The 24,133-nt window shown below is 26.4% G+C and overlaps 2 protein-coding genes across 5 annotated transcripts in view; one reads left to right on the forward strand and one right to left on the reverse strand.

Moving 5' to 3' along the window:
• LOC107441975 (soma ferritin) overlaps positions 1 to 6,074 on the reverse strand; it is a 9,496-nt gene extending 3,422 nt beyond the window's left edge. Inside the window, exons 1-3 of the mRNA XM_016055395.3 lie at positions 5,413 to 6,074; positions 4,470 to 4,616; positions 376 to 501 (exon numbers count right to left, since the gene is read on the reverse strand). Coding sequence (XP_015910881.1) covers positions 376 to 501; positions 4,470 to 4,616; positions 5,413 to 5,517 — 378 coding nt within the window. The 5' untranslated portion in view covers positions 5,518 to 6,074. The remainder of the gene's footprint in view (positions 1 to 375; positions 502 to 4,469; positions 4,617 to 5,412) is intronic.
• Positions 6,035 to 24,133, forward strand: part of LOC107441974 (tetratricopeptide repeat protein 17) — a 59,331-nt gene continuing 41,232 nt past the window's right edge. For 3 of the 4 annotated variants that reach the window (XM_071179021.1, XM_071179023.1, XM_071179022.1), the window contains exons 1-7: positions 6,072 to 6,361; positions 10,952 to 11,214; positions 11,866 to 11,980; positions 16,440 to 16,556; positions 17,853 to 17,962; positions 20,169 to 20,316; positions 22,965 to 23,104. In XM_071179021.1, coding sequence (XP_071035122.1) covers positions 6,254 to 6,361; positions 10,952 to 11,214; positions 11,866 to 11,980; positions 16,440 to 16,556; positions 17,853 to 17,962; positions 20,169 to 20,316; positions 22,965 to 23,104 — 1,001 coding nt within the window. In that variant the 5' untranslated portion in view covers positions 6,072 to 6,253. Of the gene's footprint in view, positions 6,362 to 10,951; positions 11,215 to 11,865; positions 11,981 to 16,439; positions 16,557 to 17,852; positions 17,963 to 20,168; positions 20,317 to 22,964; positions 23,105 to 24,133 lie in introns of all 4 variants that reach the window. The other variant, XM_071179020.1, reaches the window with a different exon arrangement.

A 24,133-nucleotide genomic window follows, 5' to 3' on the forward strand; every position in this document is an offset into this window, starting at 1 on the left:
GAGAACAATTACCTCCTTATGATTGATTTAAATTTGTTTCAAGTATTTTGTAATAATATTTAATCAGCAATTTAGATAATTTGGTTTTTGCCGGTTTTTACCAGTTTTTGCCGGTTTTTACCAGGTTTTTGCCAATGTCCTGGCAAAAACCCCTTTTTGCCGGCAAAAACTCCAACCCTGGTTCTATTTAAAAAAAACATTAAGCTTTCCTAATAATTTTTTTAAGAAGGATAAGATTAAAACTAACAAATTCAAATTTGGTCATTTTTTAAAAAACAAACAAACCAATATGAATGTTTTTGTTTGAAAGTTAAATTTACTGAGGAAGAACAACAAACAGTTATATTAAAAAAATGGCAAGCTGTTTAAAATTACCTGTGCATCATTACGATTGGTTGCAATAGCATGGAGATCAAGTAAAGACTGGTTAACAGTTTTCTCCAACTCCAAAGCGGCTCTCATGGCATCAATACCACTTACCCAATCTTCCACAGCTGGTTTCTAGAAAAAATTCAACATTAAATTAGAATTCACCACTTCAATATGGGTACACTTTTGTAGTTAAATTTATATTTCAAGCAATTAAATGTATGGCGTTATATTGACATGGAAGCACTAAATTTACATTTGAAATATCCCTACCTTCTCAACATGCAAAAAGTATTTGTCTAAAGAAAGATTTTTGAAGACTTTCCCAGTCTTTCTCATCTACAGAAACATTTCCTGAACAAAAATTATGTTGCTTTGCATAAGAAACAAAGTAATGGAATCCATTACATGCAAATAATTATTTATGCCATAATTTCAACAATGTTTCAAGTGACGAAATTCTGCAGGTATGCACAAACTTCATTTCATGTTGCACTTATTTGCCCCATTTCTTAAGTTTTCAAATTAGTCAACAAAGAGATTTAAGAATGTAAAATATGAAATAAAAAAAATAAACTCATACTTAAAATGAAAATATTGAAATATGTATTATGAAATATCTTGGAAATTGAAATCTAAAATACATGTATAAATCAACTCAAAAACTTTAGCAAAGCAAATTTTTGAATCAAATCATCACATATTTATAGGTATAAAGTAAATTGTATAATTAAGTAAAAAATCATTAATTAAATATCATAATCCAAAAATAAGTAATCTTGAAAAATATAATAATTCCATCATGAGATAGATGGATATTAAACACCAACAAATACCCATTCATGCATGTACGACATTTGCCCAATAATACATATTAATTTTCAAATCTTTCTCAACTGAAAACTCTTGATGTAATGACGCATATTTAAAGGGCCTTTAAAGTATTGACATATATTATATTGCTATCTACCATCTCTCCTTTTTAAAGATTAAAAAAGGAATGCATGTACACATTTGCCCAATAATACATATTAATGTTCTAAGTTGAATCTTTCTCAACTGAAAACTCGTAATGTAAGGTAGAAAGTACCATTCTGACAACAACTTTGGTCCTGCTCATAACAAAATTATTTTTTAATTTTGCATTATTTAAGAATCTCCTCCCATTGTTTAAACTTTAAAGGGCTCTTAAAGTATCAACACAGATTATTGCTATCTACCATTTCTCTTTCAAACAGATTAAAAATGAAATCACAGCTTAACTTATTCAGTTCATTTGTAAGATTTGATTATAGATAATATTAAATTACAAATTTTCATTTTATCTAAATTCAAAATTATTTTTAAAAGCATAAAGTCTGTACTCATTAAATTTGCATTAAGAAAAATGTGAAAAGTTATACAAACGTAACATTTATGACTAATAAATAACAGTTGAGCTTTGTCTAATAGATAAATATTGAGCTATGTCTAACATTTTGACACATTAGCTGCCAACTCTTTCTGTTTTCTGGAAAATTTTATTCTCATATTAATAGCGGTAGCGAAACTCATGTTACTCCATTAAACATTTTGAATAATATTAATAATTATAAATGAGTTTGACCACCACTACATAATAATAACCACTAAATAATAACAAGTATATAATAGCATAATCTTTATAATAGAAAATTTCAACCTGGTCAAAATACAACTCTATTTTAGAAAAAGATTGTTTTTTGGTAATTGTTTTACTACCACTTGGAAAATCAATTCTCATAAAGAGTGAAAGTTAACAGGTAAGGAGATACTACAGCCAATACCCAAAATTTTATATTTAAAAAAAAAAAAAAAAATGAGTTGTTGCAAAATCTTTTTGTCCTAATTAGCAAGAGCCAAATTAGTTAAGAGAAAAGAGCTTGTTCCATTAGTTTTTAAAATTTGACTTTATATTTAAAAACTTTATCATTTATAGAATTATATTCATTTGAACATAAAATTTTTACGGTTTGTCAAAGACAAAACAGACGGAAAGTAACTAAGAACAAAATCTGGAACTAAAGCAGCACAATATAACTTCACAATGAAGATTTTCTTAACTGGTCAAAGTTTTAAAATAATTTATTTCTTTGTTTAAATTCAAGTGATTAGAAAGAGAAAATATAGATGTAACTAGATTTAGGTACATTGAATGGATCAATGTGAGTTATGAAATAGAGACGCATAACTTTCAGGAACAAAAAATAAGTAAAATATTTTGTGTAATGTTAATATTTAGTTCATCATTCAAATAAATCTAAATATAAGCACAAGATTACAACAGATACAATATGTGAAACATTAATTTTTTTTTATTTATCTCATATGTTAATTTATTCATTCATAAGTTTAATTTTTAAAAAACTTTATTGAGCTACTTCTGTAATCTGAGATTAATTAATATTTTTTTCCCCATTATATTTGTGAAAGTTTTTTTTTTTTTTTTTTTTGAGGTCCGCCTTGAAGAGTATAACTCATAGCTACCCTCAGGCAAACCTCTACATTTTTTTTTAAAAAAATTCATTTTTATACAATGCAAGTTTAAAATTCATTTGGAGCCCTGCCAATTATAGTTGGCACAACAGGCAATATGGAAATATTCCCAGCAGGCAACAATGAGTAAGCAAGAAGCAGGATGACTTGTAAAAAATGGACAAACATCTTAACTTACACAGCATATTTAATTCGAAGACTGTAAAAGATTTTTCTTCTCAGTCATAGGCTGTGCATTCCTAGTTTAAAACATTTTTCTCTTCTGTCCTTAAATAAGGGTATAGTTAAAAAAAAAAAAAAAGTGTAAATGGCTTTTTTTGTTTCTATCTGCATTGTGCGACAAAATGTTTCAATTCTTAAGGGAGCTAAAAACATTTTTTTTAAAAGGAATAAAGCCTCAATAAATAGTAAAATCTAGTTTAATAATCCTTTTAATTAGAAACAGTTTCTATACTCTCAATTTTTAGAGTAATAAAAAAAAAAAAAAAAAAAATGCTTTACCGTTAGCGCTACGTTTTCTCCTACATAGAGTTAAATGTGAATATTTTAATACTATTTGAAAATGTATTTTAACATAGTTTTATCAAGAATAAAATATGAACCATAAAATACAAAGCTATAAAGCATCAGCATACAGAAAAACCAGTTTTGGAAAATGACAGGCATTCCTCCATCGGGTAATTAAATCTGTTAAACTTTAATTTCATTAAAAAAAAAAAAAGAACTTTAGTGAAGAGACCTTAATTTCTTTCAAACATGTAGTTTTCTTTTCTGTGTGATGATTCAAGAAAACCAGATATATAGAGAGTATCTGGTACACTTTAGATTTTCAAATCCATGACTTTTCACGACTAATTCCAAGAATTTTTCATGACTTAACGAAGTTACTATTTTCTCCGACAAAAAGGCAACAATATAATTTAAAAAGTGCATTATAATGACATTAATTGAAATGATAGGTATAACCAAAACTGTTATACTCTGCCTCTTCATATTTATAGATTATTTTAAATTTAAAAAAATAGAGTAAAGAAAGAGTTGAAGCAATAAAATAGCTGAAAAAAATACCAAAAGCTAATAATTTTCTTTTTTTCCTGCAGAATTATATTCGCAGAAGTTTAAAAGATAATTCGCTCTAGAAATTATGTTTTTTCCCTCATTTTTTGAAAGAACATAATTTTTCAAAAAATATTAAAAACATTTTATATTATAATCAAATATGACTGTGAGTGGGGATTTTGTTACAAATTCAGATATTCGGAACACCATGAAATTGGGGGGGAGGGGTAAATTAAATTTTAAAAATTAGGTTTTATGGTGACCTAAATCCACGATTTAAAAAAAAATAGTTAAAATCATGCCATTTCATGACAAGTTTTGCTCAATACTGAAATTCATGACTTTCCAGGTGCGCAGATACCCTGAATATATTTATTATGTTTCACATTAATTTAGTGTTTGTAAAAATTTTACTTATCATTATTATGTGAGCAATAATAGTTTCAAGCATGATCAATCAAAACTTCAAATCAAAAAGTGTGCTAATAAAATATTTTTTGTTGACAGTAAATACTAAATGGAATTACCTCAATTGGTGCCAAAACAATGCGACCACCCCTCATGTTCTGGTATTTCATGAATTTCTCAGCATGTTCACGTTCTTCATCACTGCTCTTCTTGAAGAACTTGCAGAATCCAGGCAAGGCAACATCATCTCGATCAAAGTAATAACTCTACGAAAGTAAAAAGTTGCAGAATCACATACTTGTCACTACTTCAATAGTGCAAAAATAGGTATAAATAAAAACACGCATGAAAATGATTTATTTCAACTTTCATTCTTAAAATTGATTACATCATACACAGCACGCAGATTCACGATGATATAATTACAGATATTTTTGAAAAATCTCAAAATTTTTTGGATTGTGTTTCAATAAGCATAAGTATGTATAATAAATATCCAAAGGAAGAAATTATTAAATTTGTATTAAACGTGGAAAAGCGCACAAATAAAACTGCTTATTCCACATTGTTTGGCTATATTCTCATTAAGATTAAACTTTAGAGTGATTTAAGATCAACCATATAACAAAGATGACAATTGGCAACATTTTAAATTTAAAAAAATACGTTGATAGTTTATGCAACAACAGTCAGATTATAAAAACTGCAAGATGGTCATTCAGAGATAGACTGTTCATGCTAACTGCGCAATAAATCCGACAATGGCGTCAGCCGGTACAACCAAATATTTATTAATCAATCGTTAACTTACAATTTTTACTATAAGATGTTACAAAAAATTTCGTTACTTAAGCTGATTATGCAAAAAAAATTTTTTGTCTATTAACATCCAAAAATATTAGCATAAAGCACATAAAACATTAAATATTTGACTATATTGTGTTATTCAATATATGAAAATCAAGAATGTTTAATTTGAATCGAACAGGAATTGAAAATTGATTCAATGATAGCTTAGACAAATTACTCATTACTTTTCCTCTAATTATCAATTTTACTCACCATTGAAAGATAGACGTAGCTGGCATAAAGTTCCATATTTATCTGTTTATTGATTGCAGCTTCACATTCTTCATGGAAATTTTGTCTAATCTGACTGTTTGCCATGTTTTAAGTTAGAATTAGTAACTTTTACTTAAAAAGTAAATAGGATTTAAAAGGAGAATTAAAGTGAAAGAGAGAGATGCCCGTTCAAACACTGTTGAAGCAAAGCACCATTAAAGTTTTTTATGACGTCAAACCGAAATGCACCCATATTTATAGTTGATGGCTGTTGAATTTAGTTCTATGCTTCCCTAAAACATCTGTTTCATTCATTTATTTAAAATTTTCTAATTACATTTCTTGGCTTTTAAGAGATGTAAATAAGTTAAAACACATAAATTTGAATTTATGTATTTCAACTATTTTCCAATTAAGGGCAAAATTTGAGTAATGTTAATGACGCATATTTGTAATCGTAATCCAACCAAAAGAAAATAAATTAGCAATTGGTTTTTAGAAGCATATGCAATCAGAATAAAATTTTATTAACAGTATTTTAAAAATACAGCTGTGTCTTTTAAAGCCAATCAAGGTTTTTAAGTCTTTATTTTAATTTGAAAACCGATGTCCAAGTAACGGTGAATCCGAAGAACTGTTACTTTTCATCAAGTGGTTTTGGTTCATTATTTACAATAATTTCTGTAAAGTTTCGATTTCCATCATGAGTTATATTTTGTTTTTATTTCTATAATGATGCATCATTTAAAGTCAATTGTTTTTTCTATTGAATTTAAATGTTCTCTCTGAATCTGTAATTTCATTTAGTTACAAAAACTTCAAATGAATTAATATTTTTATAATGGCTCATATATTAGGCCATTTGTTTACATGCCTATTAATTATTTTTAATGAGTGTACTGCTTTAACTCATTGGATTGTAACTGAAGATGGTCGAATACAAGCTCAGGTAATAAATTATGGTTGGGCTGATGTATTTTCTTTACGTTTTAATTTAAATGATCTTAGATAAAAGGTTTAGTTTATCACGCATGATTTTTGTTGTGAAAAAACGCTGTTGTTTTTATTAATGTATTCATGTTCTTCAAAAAAATGATCAGTTCTTTAATTCAATGTAAAATTGCATAATCAAAAGAATTGCTTCAACTAATACTTTTAAAGTCATATCTTGATTTCTGTTTTTTTGAATTAATATTTAAAAACATCTATGTACTCAATGTCATTAACATGAACGCTATATCAATAAAAGATGATTATAATGAGCTTAACAGTTAAGTTAGAGCACCAATTTTTTAGAGGACGTTATATCGCGGGAGAAATTATTCATAACAAATTCTTTTTAACCTATATAAGTAAGTTTAAATTACAGGTAAATGTAGAGTGAACCACGAAGTTTCAAATGCTGAAAATATTTCAATATATCAAAATGTAAATAAATTTGGCAGAATAATTTGGGATTATGCAGTAAGAAATTTATCTTTTTGGTTTACCCAAACTTACTTTTCACCAAAGTTTTAAAATACTGGTAGAGAGGAAACAGAATTTGCCATTGAAAGTTTCTCTTGTGGTAGAGCATCCTCTATAATGTTATTATATCCTGACTTGCTCTAAGCATTCACCAGCAATGCAATAAAATCCTAAACTCAGCAAAAAAATTGTGTTTTGAGAAAGTATTACCGTATAATTTTTTCTACCAAAATAAAAAGTATATATTCCCCTTAATCCAGAAAAAAAATAATTTAAAAAATAGGTAAAGGAAATTTTTCTGAACAAATCCTGTATTTTGTATTCAATTACAATATTTTCCATTAGATACATCACATAACCAATTGGAATTACATTAAGTCTAGATAATGTAAGTAACAAGAAGGATTATGTAAGCAGGAGGCAAACTACCCTAAAATACAGGATCACGCAAAAATTAAATTTCTTAAAGTTTGTGTCAATAAAACACATTATGTGATAGCCGATGTATATTTTCATCCAAATATATTTGTAGAAAATATGTTTTCTTGTGACAATAACATAATATTGCAAAGGGTTTATCCTTATATTACTGCTCTACTCTTAAGAAGTTATCAAAAGTTAATACTGACCTATTTCTTTTCTTCAAAGACTATAAAATATCTACATTTTTCATCTTCTTTTATGCTGTCCAATTGCAAAATAATGCTTGATTTGAATTTAAATTTTATAAAATAATTCAATTTATATGTATTTTGGTTTGGAGTTTTCTATCTTAAAAGATCAATAATCAGATGAAATTTGAAAGATTTACCTTTGGCTAAGAATTTTAACTAATACTTTTAATAATTGGCTAATTTACCGGTTAGAAATTTGAAGTCCTTCGCGCACGTCTTGAGCATCATTGTCTCAGTTATGTACAGAAATCATTTTTGATTCAAATTCGAGGTGACTATTTTCCTTATTAAATACAATGATATGTTATGAGCTATATTTTTCAATAGATATTATTTTAATAGTCATGTTAATAATTTTAATATTTCAATAGTTCAAGTCCGTAATTCCTGTTAGTATTTAGTAAAGTGTTGGAGTAATGTGTAATTCTTTGTAAAAATTTACAACTGTGCACCCTTTTTATTTTGGCTTTTTTTTTAATGTTCTGAGTGAAAACAAGGAAAATGAGGTAAGCGAGAGATTTTCTAATTATAAGAAATTGAGATAAAAATAATAAGAAAAAAGGAAGATTTTACAAAAAGTGAAATATTTAAGGTACGGTGCTTAATCCAAGAAGTACCCAATTCTACACTTTAACCCATTTTTGTTTTTCTGTTACTTTGAATTTTACACAATAGATGATGAAGCTTTTAGATTAATCCTTTTGGACTTTTGCAAGAAGATTCAAAAGTAAAGTTTCCTTTCTGATTCATTTTTAACGGATTCATGTTCATTCATACCTGCTCAGATTTTAGAGAAAGAAATAAGGAGTTGGCACTCGTGTTTCTACATGAAGCATTTTCTTCCTACTGGTAGCCATCTTGCTTACATATAAACATTGCCTGCATCATTGTTTTGGAGAGTACATTGTTTCAAAGATTTAGTACATCATGGGAGGGTCCTGTATAGCTTTGAAATTTTAGTAAAGGGCTAAAATGAAAAGAAAATCCTAATTTTTCCAAATTAAGTAAAATTATTTTTGAAAATATTAAAAATTAAGTATAATTTCTACTCTTTTTACTGCAATGTATTTATAAGTATTGTAAATAACAATTTGATCCAAGTTAAAGCTGAGCAAGTTTTATATCTCTTCTATACTATCTATCTGCAATCTATACTCTTTAAAAATAGGTATAATATGTTTTAGAGCAGAGGTATTTTGTTAAAAAATGAGTTCCAAATCGGGAAGAACGTCTACAGCTGTTTTCTGTGGAGAAGCAATATGGCCAACAGCTTTTGCGCCAGGCTCATCGTCACTACAGCGGAGAATGGGGAGTGCCATCTCCTCCGTATTTTTTACCTCCATGGCTCAGATACCCGGTAGCAGAATTTGACTAACAACTGCAAATTAACAGCAGTTATAAAAATAGAATATTATTCTAATCAAAGCATCATTGCATATTACGACGACGGAGCCTTCGAAAAACAGTCGTAACAAAATTAAAAAGAAGTTTTTATAACTTTTTATTTTCTCTTTTCTAATAATTACATTATTTGACTAATTTTAAATGCAATTGAAAAATGGATTTGGTGATGCTGTATTTTATATGAAGCATTTTTAGAACATTTTGCTCACATCAATTATGTATCACATACTACCAATTATTATCATGCGTTTTTGCAGGAAAACTGTGATATCTAAGCATTTAAAAATTATTTCTATGTTTATTTAGAGAAATATGCAGATTCCAATTAGTATTTAAATTAAAAGTGGAAAATTTTTATGAAAAAAAAGCAATATTTTTTCATTTGTAGTTCTATTTGAATTAAAACTATTTATATAAATAATAAAAAATTTAACCTTTGAATAAAAAATTTTTGTTTTAAACCAGCCAACCCAGATTTAGCATATTTTAATTTTAAGTTACTTAAAACTTCTAAAACAGGTATATAATTTGGTTCTTTGAAAATGATTTAGGAATGAATTGTTCTTTAAAAATTGTCATTTTGTCATAAAAATTACTCTGCGTGTTACCTTACATTTGAGCAGAGCTTGCCAATAAACATCTAGAGATGAATATCAGATATTCATCTCTAGATGTTTATTGGCAAGCTCAGGGTTCCCACGGGTCAGGGAGAACAGGGAAAACCTGGAATTGTCAGGGAATTTTATTTCAACTCTAAAAATCAGAGAATAGTCAAAGAAATTTGCAATTTTCTTACAAAAGCCTGGAAAATTCCTTCATTATTCCTGATAAAAACACCAGTCTTAAACTTGTCTATAACAATACTCAGTCATTGAGATTCGAGTTAAATAATTCTAACATCTATTACAATTATTTATTGTAAAAATTATACATTTTAGACATACTGAATTGCTTCCTTCCTCATATAATGATCTATATTTTACACAAAAAATCTAACACTTGGTATAACAAATAAAAAAATCCAAATTTTCTAATGAAAAATTTCGTAGTATAGATAAAATATGGTATGGATTTTCATTGAAATTTGCCTGGAATACCTGGAAAAGTCAGGGGATTTTTTTTCTGAAATTGAGTGGGAACCCTGTTATCTCTTTACCTATGGCAACATTTCACATGCTTTCACCATTAGCGTGTGAATTGTCATTGCAGTAGGAAATACTTTAGTTTTTGTCTTGATTTTCAAACTGATTAGAATGTTTTAAGTTTTGACACTGTATGGAACTCATTAAACATAATTCTTACATAAGATCATATAAAATTGTACAAAATATTTTTGATAACCTAAATTTTAAAAATTTTGTGGAAGGTTGAAATATTGTTTTGCATTCCTATATCTGAGCAAAGAGAAGTGGGCACAATGAACTAGTATTCTCCTGAAATGGCATATTTAAGAATTGTGATCGCAAATTAAGTGGTAAAATATTTAATCAATGCTTTATTATTATTTTTTTAAAATTTTGATTTTGAAAATGCAATTTCAATCAAATTTTTAATTTAAATAAATTTTTTTATTTACCCTGTTTGTTGACAAAATATTTTTTTTACGTAACATAAAGTTATAGGATTTTTTAAATAGTATATATTTTTTTTAATAAAAATAAAGTTTGTTGAATCTCATCTCATTGCTTCAAACTTTGTTAAATCTCTGATAAGTCTGACAATCTTTTAACATTAAGTGGTAAAATAGTTAATCAATGTTATATTATTCTTCTAATCAGGTGATTTAAATTAATTACTTTTTAGAAAAATCAAGCGATTTAAATCATACCGACCCTGTTTATTTTTAATTTTTTAAATTAATCTTAAATTATAGTTTTTTTCAAATGATACTTTAAAAAAAAATTAAGTCTTGCACAGTTGGATCAAACTGATTTAAATCTTTATTAGTCTTGTGATAAGAATTAGTTTCTGCAAAACATCCTTTTATTTTACAGATGGACTCTGTGTTCTCGTTGAAAAGACCATATGATGTTGTTGCCTTAATGCAGCAAGAAAAGCGAGCTGTGTTGATTGAAGAACTGAAACAGCAGTTGATGATTCAGAAGGAGGAAATTGATCGAAGGGAGGATAAGGAGACAAACTTAGAAGGCAAAATATATGCAACGGATGAGGACTGCACGGCTGCAGAGAAACCCCTCACAGAGTTTGACTTGTATGCCAGCACGGTTGTCCCTTTTCCTCCATCCAAAGAGTTTGAGTAAGTGGATTTTCTTCCTATTTTATTATCATTGAATATTTTATGTCTTTTATTTTTAATCTAAAATATTGCCTTATGCTCTTTAGAGTGACCTTCTATTACAACGACTAACGCTTGAAGTTCCGTTTGCTATTTGATAGACGTAATATCATTTTGATGTCCATTAAAGTTTCCACACTGAACTATTCATTGCAATCAAGTTATTGAAATTTAGTCATTTAATTTAGAAGAAGCCATTTTTGCCTTTTCACAGGTTCCATGTTTCCTCACAATAAATGTAAAACACCTTGAACTTCTTTTGAATGAGGGAAGAGTAATATGAATGCTTAATGCTTATCCTGAGCTTTAGAAGTAGTTGTAGCTTATGGGCATTCATATTCTGTGTGACTTTCTTTTTAAAGGTTACAATAAATTTATCAATCCTGTTTTTCTTGTTTGTAAATTGTATAATTGATAACTTTTTCTGTTTAACTTCAAAGTCCCTGTTCTCTCATTCATTTAGAGAAATAGCAAATTATCTATGCATTTTATAAATTTATGCTGTTTACTGTTTTTCTGTAGAATATTTGTATTTATAATTGTCTATTTGATGTTAACTTTTGTGATGTTGCAAGTGTCAATAACGCATGTTTTTACTCTTGCAAAATATAGTGAAGAATTTACACAAGGAAAAAATAATCTGGAACCTGAGACGGAATTGATGAAGCCAAACTGTTCTGAAGCTGTTAACCTTGATTTCAGCATGCACGCATATGAGCATTTAACAGTATGTTCTTTTCTTATTATATAAACTTATATAGCAAATTTTTGTGCTAATTTGTCATTCATTTGCAGCCGTTTTTCGGAGACTTTTTCGTTCCGAAAATCGCAATAATTACTACCAATGTGCTATTTGTATTGTACTTGTGTGTGCAGATAATTTGAATGTAATGATCAGGAGAGTGGGAGAAGCAAAGGTTTTGATTTAATGCCTTAATTTTCTTTTGCTTGGTATAATTTATATAATCTGTTTAGATTGTTCGGCATTCACTACACTGATGCTTTTTTTAAAGGTTAAAGAAGTGTCTGATTGTTTTGATAAGTAATGGATTTTCATATTAATTTTGAAGAAATGCGCTTACACAAAATCTTCATTCCTCTTTATTTTACATGCCATTGCCTGATACAAATTTGCTCGGACATCCAGTACACTGATGTTTATTTTAAGCTTAAAGAATTGCCCAGATGTTTTTTAATATATATATTTACAATGTTTGGAAAAATTAAGAAAGTTTAAATTAATTTTGAAGTTATGCATGGAATTTTAGTAGAATTTGGATGTGAGGCAGTCATTTTTAGTTAGAGGTATGCTGTTTTGTTTTGAATAGAGCATAGAAATGTTGACTTTACTGCATTATGGATTAACAGGATGCGTAGCATTTTAAAAAAGTACTTAAAGGTGCTTATTTTCGCGTTCTGTTTTTTTAAAAGCACTTTAATCATTCATTTGGGTGTTGTAAAAAGTGCTTTATTTTCTTTGCTAGATTTGCTTGAAATTTTTCAAGATTTTCAAGTCGAACTTTTTTTATTAGTTACCAAATACGATTCTCTACAAAATTATGGGGAAAAAAATTTTATAATTTTTTCCATTCATGCACAGTACTGAAGTAGTAGTTTAAATGTCCATATCTTGTTCAATTTTTAACAAACTTAATTCAAATTTCAAAATGATAATTTTGTAAATTAATTTTTGAATTAAATTGATAATAATTGATAATTTTGTAAATTAATTTTTGAATAAAATTGATAATAATTGATAATTTTGTAAATTAATTTTGTGAATTAAATTGATAATAATTGATAATTTTGTAAATTAATTAATATTATAATTTTGTAAATGATAAATTGCTTAAACTTTTTTTAAAAAATTTCATTGAATATTTTTAGAGCTATAGCTAAATACCTAAGGCAAAAAAAAATTTTTTTTTATTAAAAAAGTGTCAATATCTTTATAAATATTCAAGCTATTCTTATGAAATTTTACGTAATTATAGCATTTAGTAACCAAAGTAATTGAGACGAGTTACAAGATTATTACTCTATTTTCTGATATTAGGTGTTAAAACCTCCTTTTTTTTCTCATAATTTATTGCCAGTCAGTCAAACCTATGAAAACATTGTTAAATATGAGAAATCTTGTGACCTAAACACGCATAAAGTTATAAAATAACTATCTAAGTTTTTTTTTGAGAAATTTAAAATAAAATTTCAGAAACTTAAAGTGTCTCATCGATTATTGTAGAGTAGTGTATAAACGAAAACTTTAAAGAATGACCCTCCCCCCATGTAGTAAATGGTGACTGGTGCACGTTAAATCTGTTTGGTCACCCATAGCAAATGATATTTATGTAGGGTACTAAATTGGAGATAGATCGTTCTCTGGTTGTGGTCAAAATTTTGATCTGTGGATGAATGAATGGATGTATGAATGGGTCCACTCTATAAACGGGTGTGACGTATGGATGTGACAGAAGTCTAATTCTTGAACATAGATGGCTCCACTAGAAAACAAGACCAATCGCGCCCCCTACGCTTAATGGCTGACAACAACAACTTTTAAAAATAGGCAAAAACTGCATACCTTAATTATAATTTTACATGTAAAAAGTGCTTGAAAGATGCTTATTTTTTAAAAAAACAACAATTATTTACACACGATTAAGAAGTAAATTTCATTGCATGTGAAATATTTAATATGACTTTGAAGTCCATTTTATATTGCTGTGTCTCTGCTAAAATGATGATCAAAATTTAGTATAATTTTAAAGTATTTTGAAGAAAAAGAAAAAAAAAACAGGATACATATTCAATTAGTGAGTAACTTCAATGTGTTTATCATTGTATTTTTTTAAATGCTTGTTTAGCTTAGTTAATCAATAATTTAGCATGCATATTTTTATGAAATTTGCAGCTTACTGATAACAAAACTGATGCCTGGGGATAAGTATTTGCTATAGAGCTGCTATTTTTTTATTTAGGAAATACTTGTTTTGTGTTAAAAATTGATTGTAATGCAAGTGAATTAAATAAGATTCCAATATTTGATTTTTTCAAACATTCAATATTTGAATATTTAAAAATTTAATAAGGTTCCAATATTTGATTCCGTTTTTTGCATGTGATGAAACTGACATAAATAAAAATGTTTTGAAAGTGGTTGCTGATAGAAAAAAAAATTGCAAAATATCAGGTGCAAGGACATAACAAATCAGTTCCCTAACTTTTTATAAATCATACTTTTCTCTTGTATAGGTTGTTTAAAATTTAACTTGGTTTGTATAAAGCATAAAAAACATACCATGAAATATTTGCAAGCATTTGTATAAGTTTTTAAATTCATTAAAAAGTTTTTAATTCATAAAACTTTTATTGAAGCATTTGGAAATTCTTGAAACATGTTTACTTATCATTTTTTTTATATTTTTATTCTATTCTTCAGTTTATTTTTATCTGCTTTATTTGACTTATATCTTAATTTAAGCGAGAAGGATTCTTGCTATTGTAGAATCACTAAATTGTCTTCAATATTTTTCATTTTTGAATTGTTTATTTGAAAGCAAACACTGATTTAAACTCATTTATCACCTCATAATATTTTTTCTCAGTTGAGCGTGTCATCTAAAAATGTTTTTCTTTTCATTGTCATTAAAAATTACTTTTTATTTTGTATCTCGAGATGGTAATAAGAATTTTTTAAGGTTTAAGAATCAATGGTGCTGATGAAGTTTGCCTTTTACTTAACACATATATCTGGGTTCAGAAGAGTTGGGATTCAATAATAGAAACCATGGTTTTGACTGATTTCTGTAACCCTTTGTGTAATTTGTTCCCAGCTTAAGAACTGAAAGTTTCATGTTAAACAATGCAAAATTATAAGTATAAACTTACAATGTTTTATAAAATATTAAAAATAATAGAACTCAAAGTAGTTGATTTTAACATTTTTGTCTTAAGCTGTGTAAATCTAAAGCTGTGTAAAAAAAATTATGTCAATAATACTAAACAGTTAAAAAAATGGTAGAAAACTTTAATTGAGAAAATAAAAAAATTATTATTAAACTTTAATTCTTATGCAGGAATTTAATCTTTGAAATACATAAAAGAAATTAAAGATAAAGCTGCTTTTGTTTTAATTACTATTCAAAAGTATTATGATCTTTGAATGCATAGTTTTATAGACATTATTTGAATTAATGAAATGTATCTTTACAATTTTTATATATTTTATAATTTATCAGTATAATTTTAAGCAAAGAATAATTTCTGAGATTATATTTGGTATTTCATTTTCAATTGGTAATAAAGTTTCAACAGCAAATATATTTGCTTATTATTTTAAGTTAAATTCTTTTGACTTAAAACTTCCATTTTGAAAGTTAGTTCAGCAGTTAATCTGGCATACCCTATCTAAAACCAGTTTAGGACATTCAAAATCCCAAATTTGTTATATTATAAAAAAAATGTCAAGCTAAAAAAAATACTCATAATGTTATCAAAAGTACTGATTATAATATTGACTAAAATATTTTATGTGATAAAATATCACTTATATCTTGTAAAAATATCTCAGCAAAATAATAATATCTAAAATATTTGTCAAATATTGTAAATTTTTTTCTATATTGCAAATCATATTAACTTGATTTTAAAGTATTTCTGATGATATAGTTTTGCAATACTCATATTAAGTATATAAAATTTTTTTTAAGTGATGAGATTTTGTTAATCAGCAGTGGAATAATAGTAATATCATTTTTCTAAAGGTTTATAAATAGACTAATAGTTAATTTTTATAAAGTAATAATGATTCATTTTTCTAAAGACTAGTAATTATTGTAACAGATTAATAATTTTTCTAAATGAAAACTAGATTGTTATATTTTCACGATATCTAGGCATAAATTAGTCTAATAAATATGCCAGTGTGGTTTGTTGAAGTGAGAGTTATTGTTTTAAATCTTTTTCGTTCCTTGCAAGGCGAGGGTGATTCTGAATAACATGTGTTGTGCTAAACAATTATAAGAAATCATTATTATAAAAGTGATTTAATATTTTTTATTTTTGGTAAAATCTTGAGTTTACAATTTTTATGGAAAAGGAACTTATTGAAGCAATTGAATATTTGTGTATAAATAATCATATTCACTGAATGTAAAGATTACTGATGTCTGTTATTGTTTTTTTAGGGCGTGAGAGATCGCAACAACATTACAATGACTCGGGAAGAAAGTCTTCATTCTGCCATAACAAGTATAGAAAGTCCAGAAGTCTATGGGCATTTAATTCATGAAGCTCTTCAAAAAGTGATTTTCCATCTTTATATTCAATTAAATTTTTTATACATCATGTTGTTATTTATATAGATTAAATGTTAATTAGCATTCATAGTCTAATTAAAATACATAATTTATCCTGATTAAGTAATATTTATGTGCCCTCAATTTCAAATGAATTAGTTATTCAACTTGCAGAGTTCTGCCAGCTAATTATTGTTTGCAGGCTTCATTGTTGTTTAAATTAATAATCAGTAAAAAAATTGTTTAATAAAAAATCAGGACATAATTAGTGCAATACATATATTTTAGATAATTTTTAAGATGGAGAAACAAAGGACTAAAAAATTGTGTCATTCACTGTTTGGAAAATTTTGTTTTGTGTGGCATATTTTTTTAATTCTTTACAACATTTTTTTTTCAAGAAAAGAAAAAAAATGGAAATGTTTTCAAATAAAAAATTAAGATAGGAAGTTGATCAGAAAAGATTTTAGGAAAATTGTGCTATTTCACTGAGGCGTACATTCAGTGAGAAACCTTGCAACCTGAATTTATTGACTTTGGAAATAGATTCCTGAATACAAAGGTAAATCGAAATAAGTTTAAAAGAAACTGATAGATAATTATTTTCATGCAACAGTATATTATTTTAAAAACAAGGTACAAAAATAAACAAAGAATAAAACTGAGAAATTAATCCATTACTTAAATTTAATAAACATTTGAAAGTACTAGTATTTGAAAGTGTATCATAAGTATATAATCGAAAATGGATGTTTAAAACCCAGAATTTAATGAGTATTTTCTCAACTTATTAAAACTAAATGATAATAATGGTTAAAACTTTATTACTTCATAGTTTTAAATGATGCTAACTTATAGTTAAAACTACAAATTTTTATTTTAAACAGAAATTATTCCAAATTGATGGCATTGAGGAAAAAAAATCTTTCTTTACTTAAACGAAAAAGTTGCATCCCAGCCTCTTCTCTTTGGAGAAAAAAATTAACTAATAAATTTTTTTTCTCTGAATAATGGAAGAAGATGATTCATTGATTATTCATGTTTTCAGACTATCACTAGACTAATCCTTATTCTTTTTGTCTGGTTTACGGACTGAGAGATGCCTCTTTGTGGTGCTTTTGCATTTGATTATGTGCACGACCGAACTAGGTTTGTTTATTACCCTGTATTAGTTAAATAGAATTAATTCTATGAATACTCCTACAACCGAAAATATTCCCATGTGTAATTTGCAAACAAATAAAAATTTAAATTAATTTATTGTTGTCTGCATGTATTGAATTTTTAAAATTTTCTTTTTAGAACAAAACTTCTTGGGTTTTATTTACAATGGCTTCTTATTACTGGAGAATCCATGGAAATGCAAGTAACGCTATTGAGTGCATCAGGCGAGCACTTCATTATTCTCCCAGGTTTGTAACATGTCTTTCATAAAATTTAAATAATGACGGTTTTTAACAATATTACACCCGTTACATTCCTACTGTCAGCATTATTAGAAAGATAATCTAGGGTTTGTCTGTTTATAGATTTTTGAAAGATTCCTCAGATTAGCTCATCTCCTGTAAGCAGTTTGACTTCAAATTAACAATCAATGTGCAACTTCTTACAGAGAGCGAGCTCTTGTTTTTTTTTGGGAGAACCTTTTAACATCATGTGTCCCAAAGGACCTCCCTAGTTATTAGGGTTTCAAATTGAATGACATGGCTTTCTGCAGTTATATGTACGTCACGTTGAACTTGCTGATTCTCGTGACTGCATTTTGTGTGAGGAACCGTTCACCTCTGTAACTGTTCTGCACTCTAAGAAGCCACACTTTAATACTTATAGTACGAAGAAGGGGATATGCTTTTTCAAATTTCAAGACATTATCTTCTTTTGGAGATACCTTCTACCTGTATTTGACTGTAAGACTTATGTTTAATAAAGTAAATAATAAATATAAGGACATAATTGAAAAAAAAGGAAAGACTTTTGAAAATATCCTTGTTTTTTACCCTAAGTTAGAATGATTTTAGCAATCAAAAAAAATAAATAAATAAAACTAGATTATGTAGAAACTATATAGTTTAATATCTAATTTCAGTGTTTTTTAAAACAGTTTTTTGCAGATACTGTAAATCTCCAGAAATTGTGTTTTACAATTCAGTGACAAGAAATGCTCTAAACTCGCTTGGTAAATGTGTCAAACAGCTCTTTTATGTTCTAATTTTTCACTTATTATGGTTGTCTGTCAAATATTTATTCCATATTCTGAATTCTAGAAGTAAATAAAAATAAAAGAAAAATCTACATTTTGAAAAATTTTAGAAATTAGTATTTTATAGCAGGTTTATCAAAAATCTTACTACTCCATATTTTAGTTTTGCCTGATACTGTTTTATGAGTGTGATTTCTAAAAATTCATTTCGTTAGGCAACCACTGACCATAGCACACATTTTTGTGAAATAGGTATCTTTTGAAGTGCATTCCTTGAAAAATATTTGTATTCAGCACTGTGATATTTTTATGGAAACATTATATTCTACCACTTTGATTAGAGTGGATAATTTTGCTAGTTGTAATTTTTGGGATGTTTTGTACAATTATGATCAATACTTTAACCAGGGATGTTTATTATATCGAAAGGGTTTCAATTATTGAGTTAAAATTAAGTAATAAATTTTTTTTGAAAAGTTCGTAAAAGTTTAAGAGTTCAATCATTCTATGAAAACTTTAAAATAACTTCAGATATTAAGATTTAAATTATGGCATGTTCTGAATGCTTGCTATTACTGGATAATGATGGATGGACAAATGGCAAAACATCAATGCTTCGTATAGCAATTTTGTTTTTTGGCAATGGTTTTGGAATTATGTGCTTAAACTTTGTCTTTATTGCCCTAATTAAATGAGTTGCATGGGTTGAGATGAGAAAAATTGGGTGGCTTTGATGATTGTCATAGGCTCAGAAATGCTGCATTTTTGCATTTTGAAAAACAGGAATTAGAGTGTGCATGCTAAAAAAAAATCTCTTAACACACACTGCATCCTTCTTCAAGTTTTAAGTGAATCTTTCTAGTGGTTCAATATTGATTGGTTTTTTTCCCTCTAAAATATCCTGTATATTCATTTATTACAAAATGTTAATTGAATTCATATAAAAGGTTTACTTTTAAATAAAAGTTTTAAGACTTGCTACCGTATTGTATAATTGCAATCAATTTAGAAATTGTCTTAACAACTAACAACTTAATTAAAATAAATAACAACTTAATTAAAAAAATTATTTCTGTATCAAAATAAGTTGGAATTCTGTATCATAATTATTCCAAATAAAGTTGACACAAATTTTTTTAAGATAATTGCAAAGAGAGGAAATTCAGTTTCTTTTTTGTTATATTTGGAATTTTTTAGTGGATTTTATCATTGTTTTTTGATACATCAAGAAGCTGAAATATGGCTTCAAAAAATGTGCTACATCTTTAAATTGATTGCGTTAGATTATTATAATATTGTTTAACATTTGCACATGCATGATTTAAAAATTCTCTGTTTTTTTTTAACTATTTTTTTTTTAGTTTCAAATATTTTTCTAATTAAAAACTATTGTATTGATGGAGAAGTTTTTTTTTCAGGGAACACAAAGATGTATCACTAATTAGTTTAGGAAATATTTTGCACCATGCCCATTTATCAGAAGAAGCTGCTATTGCCGTCCATGCTGCTGTGGACATAGCGCCAGAAAATGCTATATGCCATTTTACTCTTGGAAACATTTATGCTGTAAGTAATTTTTTTTCAAATTTACTTTGTTAACCATCTGATCACATTTTTTCGTAACAATTTGTAAAACAATTAGAGAATTATGATTAAATTGAAAAAGTAAATTAAAATGGAACAAAAAATAGCATGAATGCAATAAAGGACCTTATCAGGGGACACTCTGCATGTATTCATATGAGAGCTTTCTTGTGAATAACTTTTAACAAAACAAAAGTGCTATTTATGTTAATGAAACAAAAATATCATTCATACTTTGTCCTATTCCAATTTAATTATAATTCTCTAATCTTTTTATAAATTTATTTGTAGTAATATTCTTCCTAAGAATTCTTGAAAAATGCCCTTAAGAGTGGTTATTAGAACCAAAAAATATTAAATTGAAAAATGCTACCCTTTATATTTTTAATGCCACATTTTTATCTTATACTATTTTGTTTCAAAAAGCTAGCTTGTATCCCATATTTATAAATATAATTAAAAAAAGTAATTAAAATATGTAATTTATAATTTAAATAAAATGTAAATATGTACCACATGAATTTAATATATACCACACATATACCACATTAAATGTTATGAGAATCTTAAAATCAAAAGAATGTCTTTCATCAAAAAAAGCAAGTTCTTATTTCTTGAGAAACTCAGATCATCATCAACATTTGTTATTTTAATATATTTAAAATGTGTAATTTAAAGTAATTTATAAAGAAAAAAAAACTAATTCACAAACGAAATCCTCTTAAAATAAACGAATATCAATCAAAAGTGATAAAAAAAATTGACTAACAAGAGTAAAAACATAAAAATTAAGAATAAATAATCAAAAATATACTATAAATAATCTGCTATAAAAAAGTAAATAAAAAATGTAAAAAAAAGAAAAAAACAGTCCTAGCCCTAGTAAATATTATTCTTTAAGTATCATTATGTAAGAATTAGTATTATGCAAAATAAATTTAATACCTCTATATATTGATTGTAGTTAATAAAAGATGATTATTTTAGTTATAATCTCTGTAGATCATAGAAAAGAAATAATTTTATCTTACTGTTTGTGCATTCTGATCCATCTGAAAAATCTCTTGATATAGTCTTTAATAAATAAGGTATAGATATCTTGAACTCTAATTGGCATAAATTATTGAAAGCTATTAAGGCTGTAAATTATTTATATTTATATAATCTTTTTGTAAATTATTTATTATCTTTTAATAACATAAGTAAGTTATTTATTTATCCCTTTTTTAAAGGTTTTTACTTGTTCATAATTTTATTCCTGTTCAAAAATCAAAGGCTTAAAACTAAATGTGATGTTATTATCCTATAAAATAATTCTACGATATTTCCTTAGTATGTAACATATTATCTGAACATATTTGGTTTGTGTTCTTACAAGTTCTAAATCAGTAAATAAATTATGTACAATAACTTTGATATAAAACAGTCAACGTATGCAATTAAAAGAATTCAATACAAAATAACCATAAAAATTTATAAACCACAATGTTAGGAACTAAATTTTCACACTACTGCTAAAAGATCACTGAGGTGAAAAACATTTATTGACTTTTTTTAGAAATCAAAAATTAAATACTAATTTAAAAACAACTTTAACTTCAACTCTACGCAAAAAATAGTTAAGTGAAATAATTAGTTTTGAATTTTATTCCATCGGAATCGGAAACTAAATGTATGGAATGGAACCAAATTTGTGTTAATACAGTAAAATAATTTAGGATATTTTAACGGAATAATTTTAAATTTTGATGTTACAATCTATTTGTTTTCAATAATTAAAAATGATTGTGAATGAGATAGGGGTTTATGGGCAAAGTGAGCAAAAGGCAGAGCCTTTAAGTGCTGTAAAAAATTTAGTTCATCGATTGTATATCTACTTAAAAAGGATTATTATGTTTGCATGAGCAATAATTCAAATTAATAAAGAATTATTTGAAGCTTTTAATCCACGAGGAATATTAATTTATAAAAATACTAGTAGATGATTATACTTAAATTGAAATAGAAAAGCAAATTGAAATTGAGCATAAGGAGCGTGAATGCAACACAGAACTTCTTCCGGACACGCCCTGCATGCATTCATGTTGGAGCTTTTATGTGAATAACTGTTCTGTTAAAAAGTATTATTTGTGTCTGAAGCCCTGTTAGGGTCTTACATTCTGTTTCTTTTGTTCTTTTTCAATTTACTTTTCTGTTTCAATGTAAGTATAATTCACTCATATTTTTATACATATATTTGAGAACAAATTTTGGACTTAAGCTGCTTTAATGCTGGGTTAGGTTTGCCTTAGATTTTGTTTATGTGCAACACCTTCAAACTGATTTTTAACAGATTTTTATTTAAGAATATGAGGAACATTAGGTAATGGTATGTGATAAATCCTTATAAAAGTTCAAAAGCTATATGAAGTGATAATATATATATTTTTTTCAATGAATTTTGCTTCAACTTTATGACTATTTTTTCCAAAACAATGATTTAATAATTTTTTTTTCTGCTTCAAGTGTTGAATAATTTTATAAAATTATTATATTTTTAAGCCAGATTTTAGCATATTATAAAATAAAGTCTTGAAGTTTTGAAAATTTGTAATTTTCTTTCATTTGCATGTAATGTCTTCTCATTTCAGGTTTTAGCAGATTATAATAAATCTGCAATTTGTTTTGAAAATACTTTAAAAGTTCAGCCTGATTTCAAAGCTGCAGAACAAAGGTATCATGCTGTGATGTGCCATAATAAACTTGAAAAGGCTCTTGAAGCTCAGCACATGTAAGATAAATTTCTTTTAAACCTTGTTTTGTAATTATTACCATTTCTAAATGAGAGCTTTTTTTATGAAAAAAATTATATATATAACTGTGATATTATTTTATGTTGACCTTGATTGCGTGATCAGCAGTGCTCAAAGTTATAGTTACTGTTTTATGTTTGTCAAGCTAAATCAAGCAACAATATAAAATTAAAAAATAAAAAATTACAATTTACGAAACTAAAATAAAAAAAAAATTTTATTAGTGAAAATATATAAGAATTGTGTTTTACAATTCTTTTAATCCATGTGCTTTTAACCATACAACTTAATAATAAATACTGAGTTGTGCAACATAATTCATATAAAACATAGATTTAAATTTATTTTCAAATGTTTCAAACATAAGTTTTAGTTAAATGTGTCACTTTTTTGTTGAGTTCATAAAATTAGAATTAATTAGAAATTCAAATAACTGTAAATCATAGTTCTTAGTTAGAAATTATAGCTTTTTTCTAGTTTCTGTTAAAGATAAATCCTAGTATGAAAATTTACTGTCTATAAAGTTCAATTGTAGCTTATAAAAAAATAAAGTATTTCCTTTTTAAAAATCAACAATTTTGATGTTTAATTTTCATAAACATTAAAATAGTTTTTGAATTCTTTACTATCCATGCGTATATATTTATTTGATTAGGTATAAAATGCGGCATCAAGAAAAAGAAAAGCATTTTTCACATATTTTCTTTCTTTTGTGTTTTATTTGCATTGTTTTTTTCTTTAATTATAACTGGTTTGAGTAAATCAATTTAAAGTATATTGTTTTTAAGTAATTTTAGTTAATTTTTAAATTTTTTTAAAATTTAGTTTTTTATTTAAAAAAATCTAATTTGATTTTAATTTATTTTATTTAATAATTTTGATAATTCTTATATGATATCTATGATAAAAAAAATATTTTAAAAATTGAGTAATCAGTGCCTTGCTCTGATTAAAAGCTTTTTCTTGTTCAGTTTTAATTAAATTGCAATTATGATTGTTAGAATTGA

Source organism: Parasteatoda tepidariorum, chromosome 3, assembly GCF_043381705.1.
Source record: "Parasteatoda tepidariorum isolate YZ-2023 chromosome 3, CAS_Ptep_4.0, whole genome shotgun sequence".
Classification (NCBI taxonomy): domain Eukaryota; kingdom Metazoa; phylum Arthropoda; class Arachnida; order Araneae; family Theridiidae; genus Parasteatoda; species Parasteatoda tepidariorum.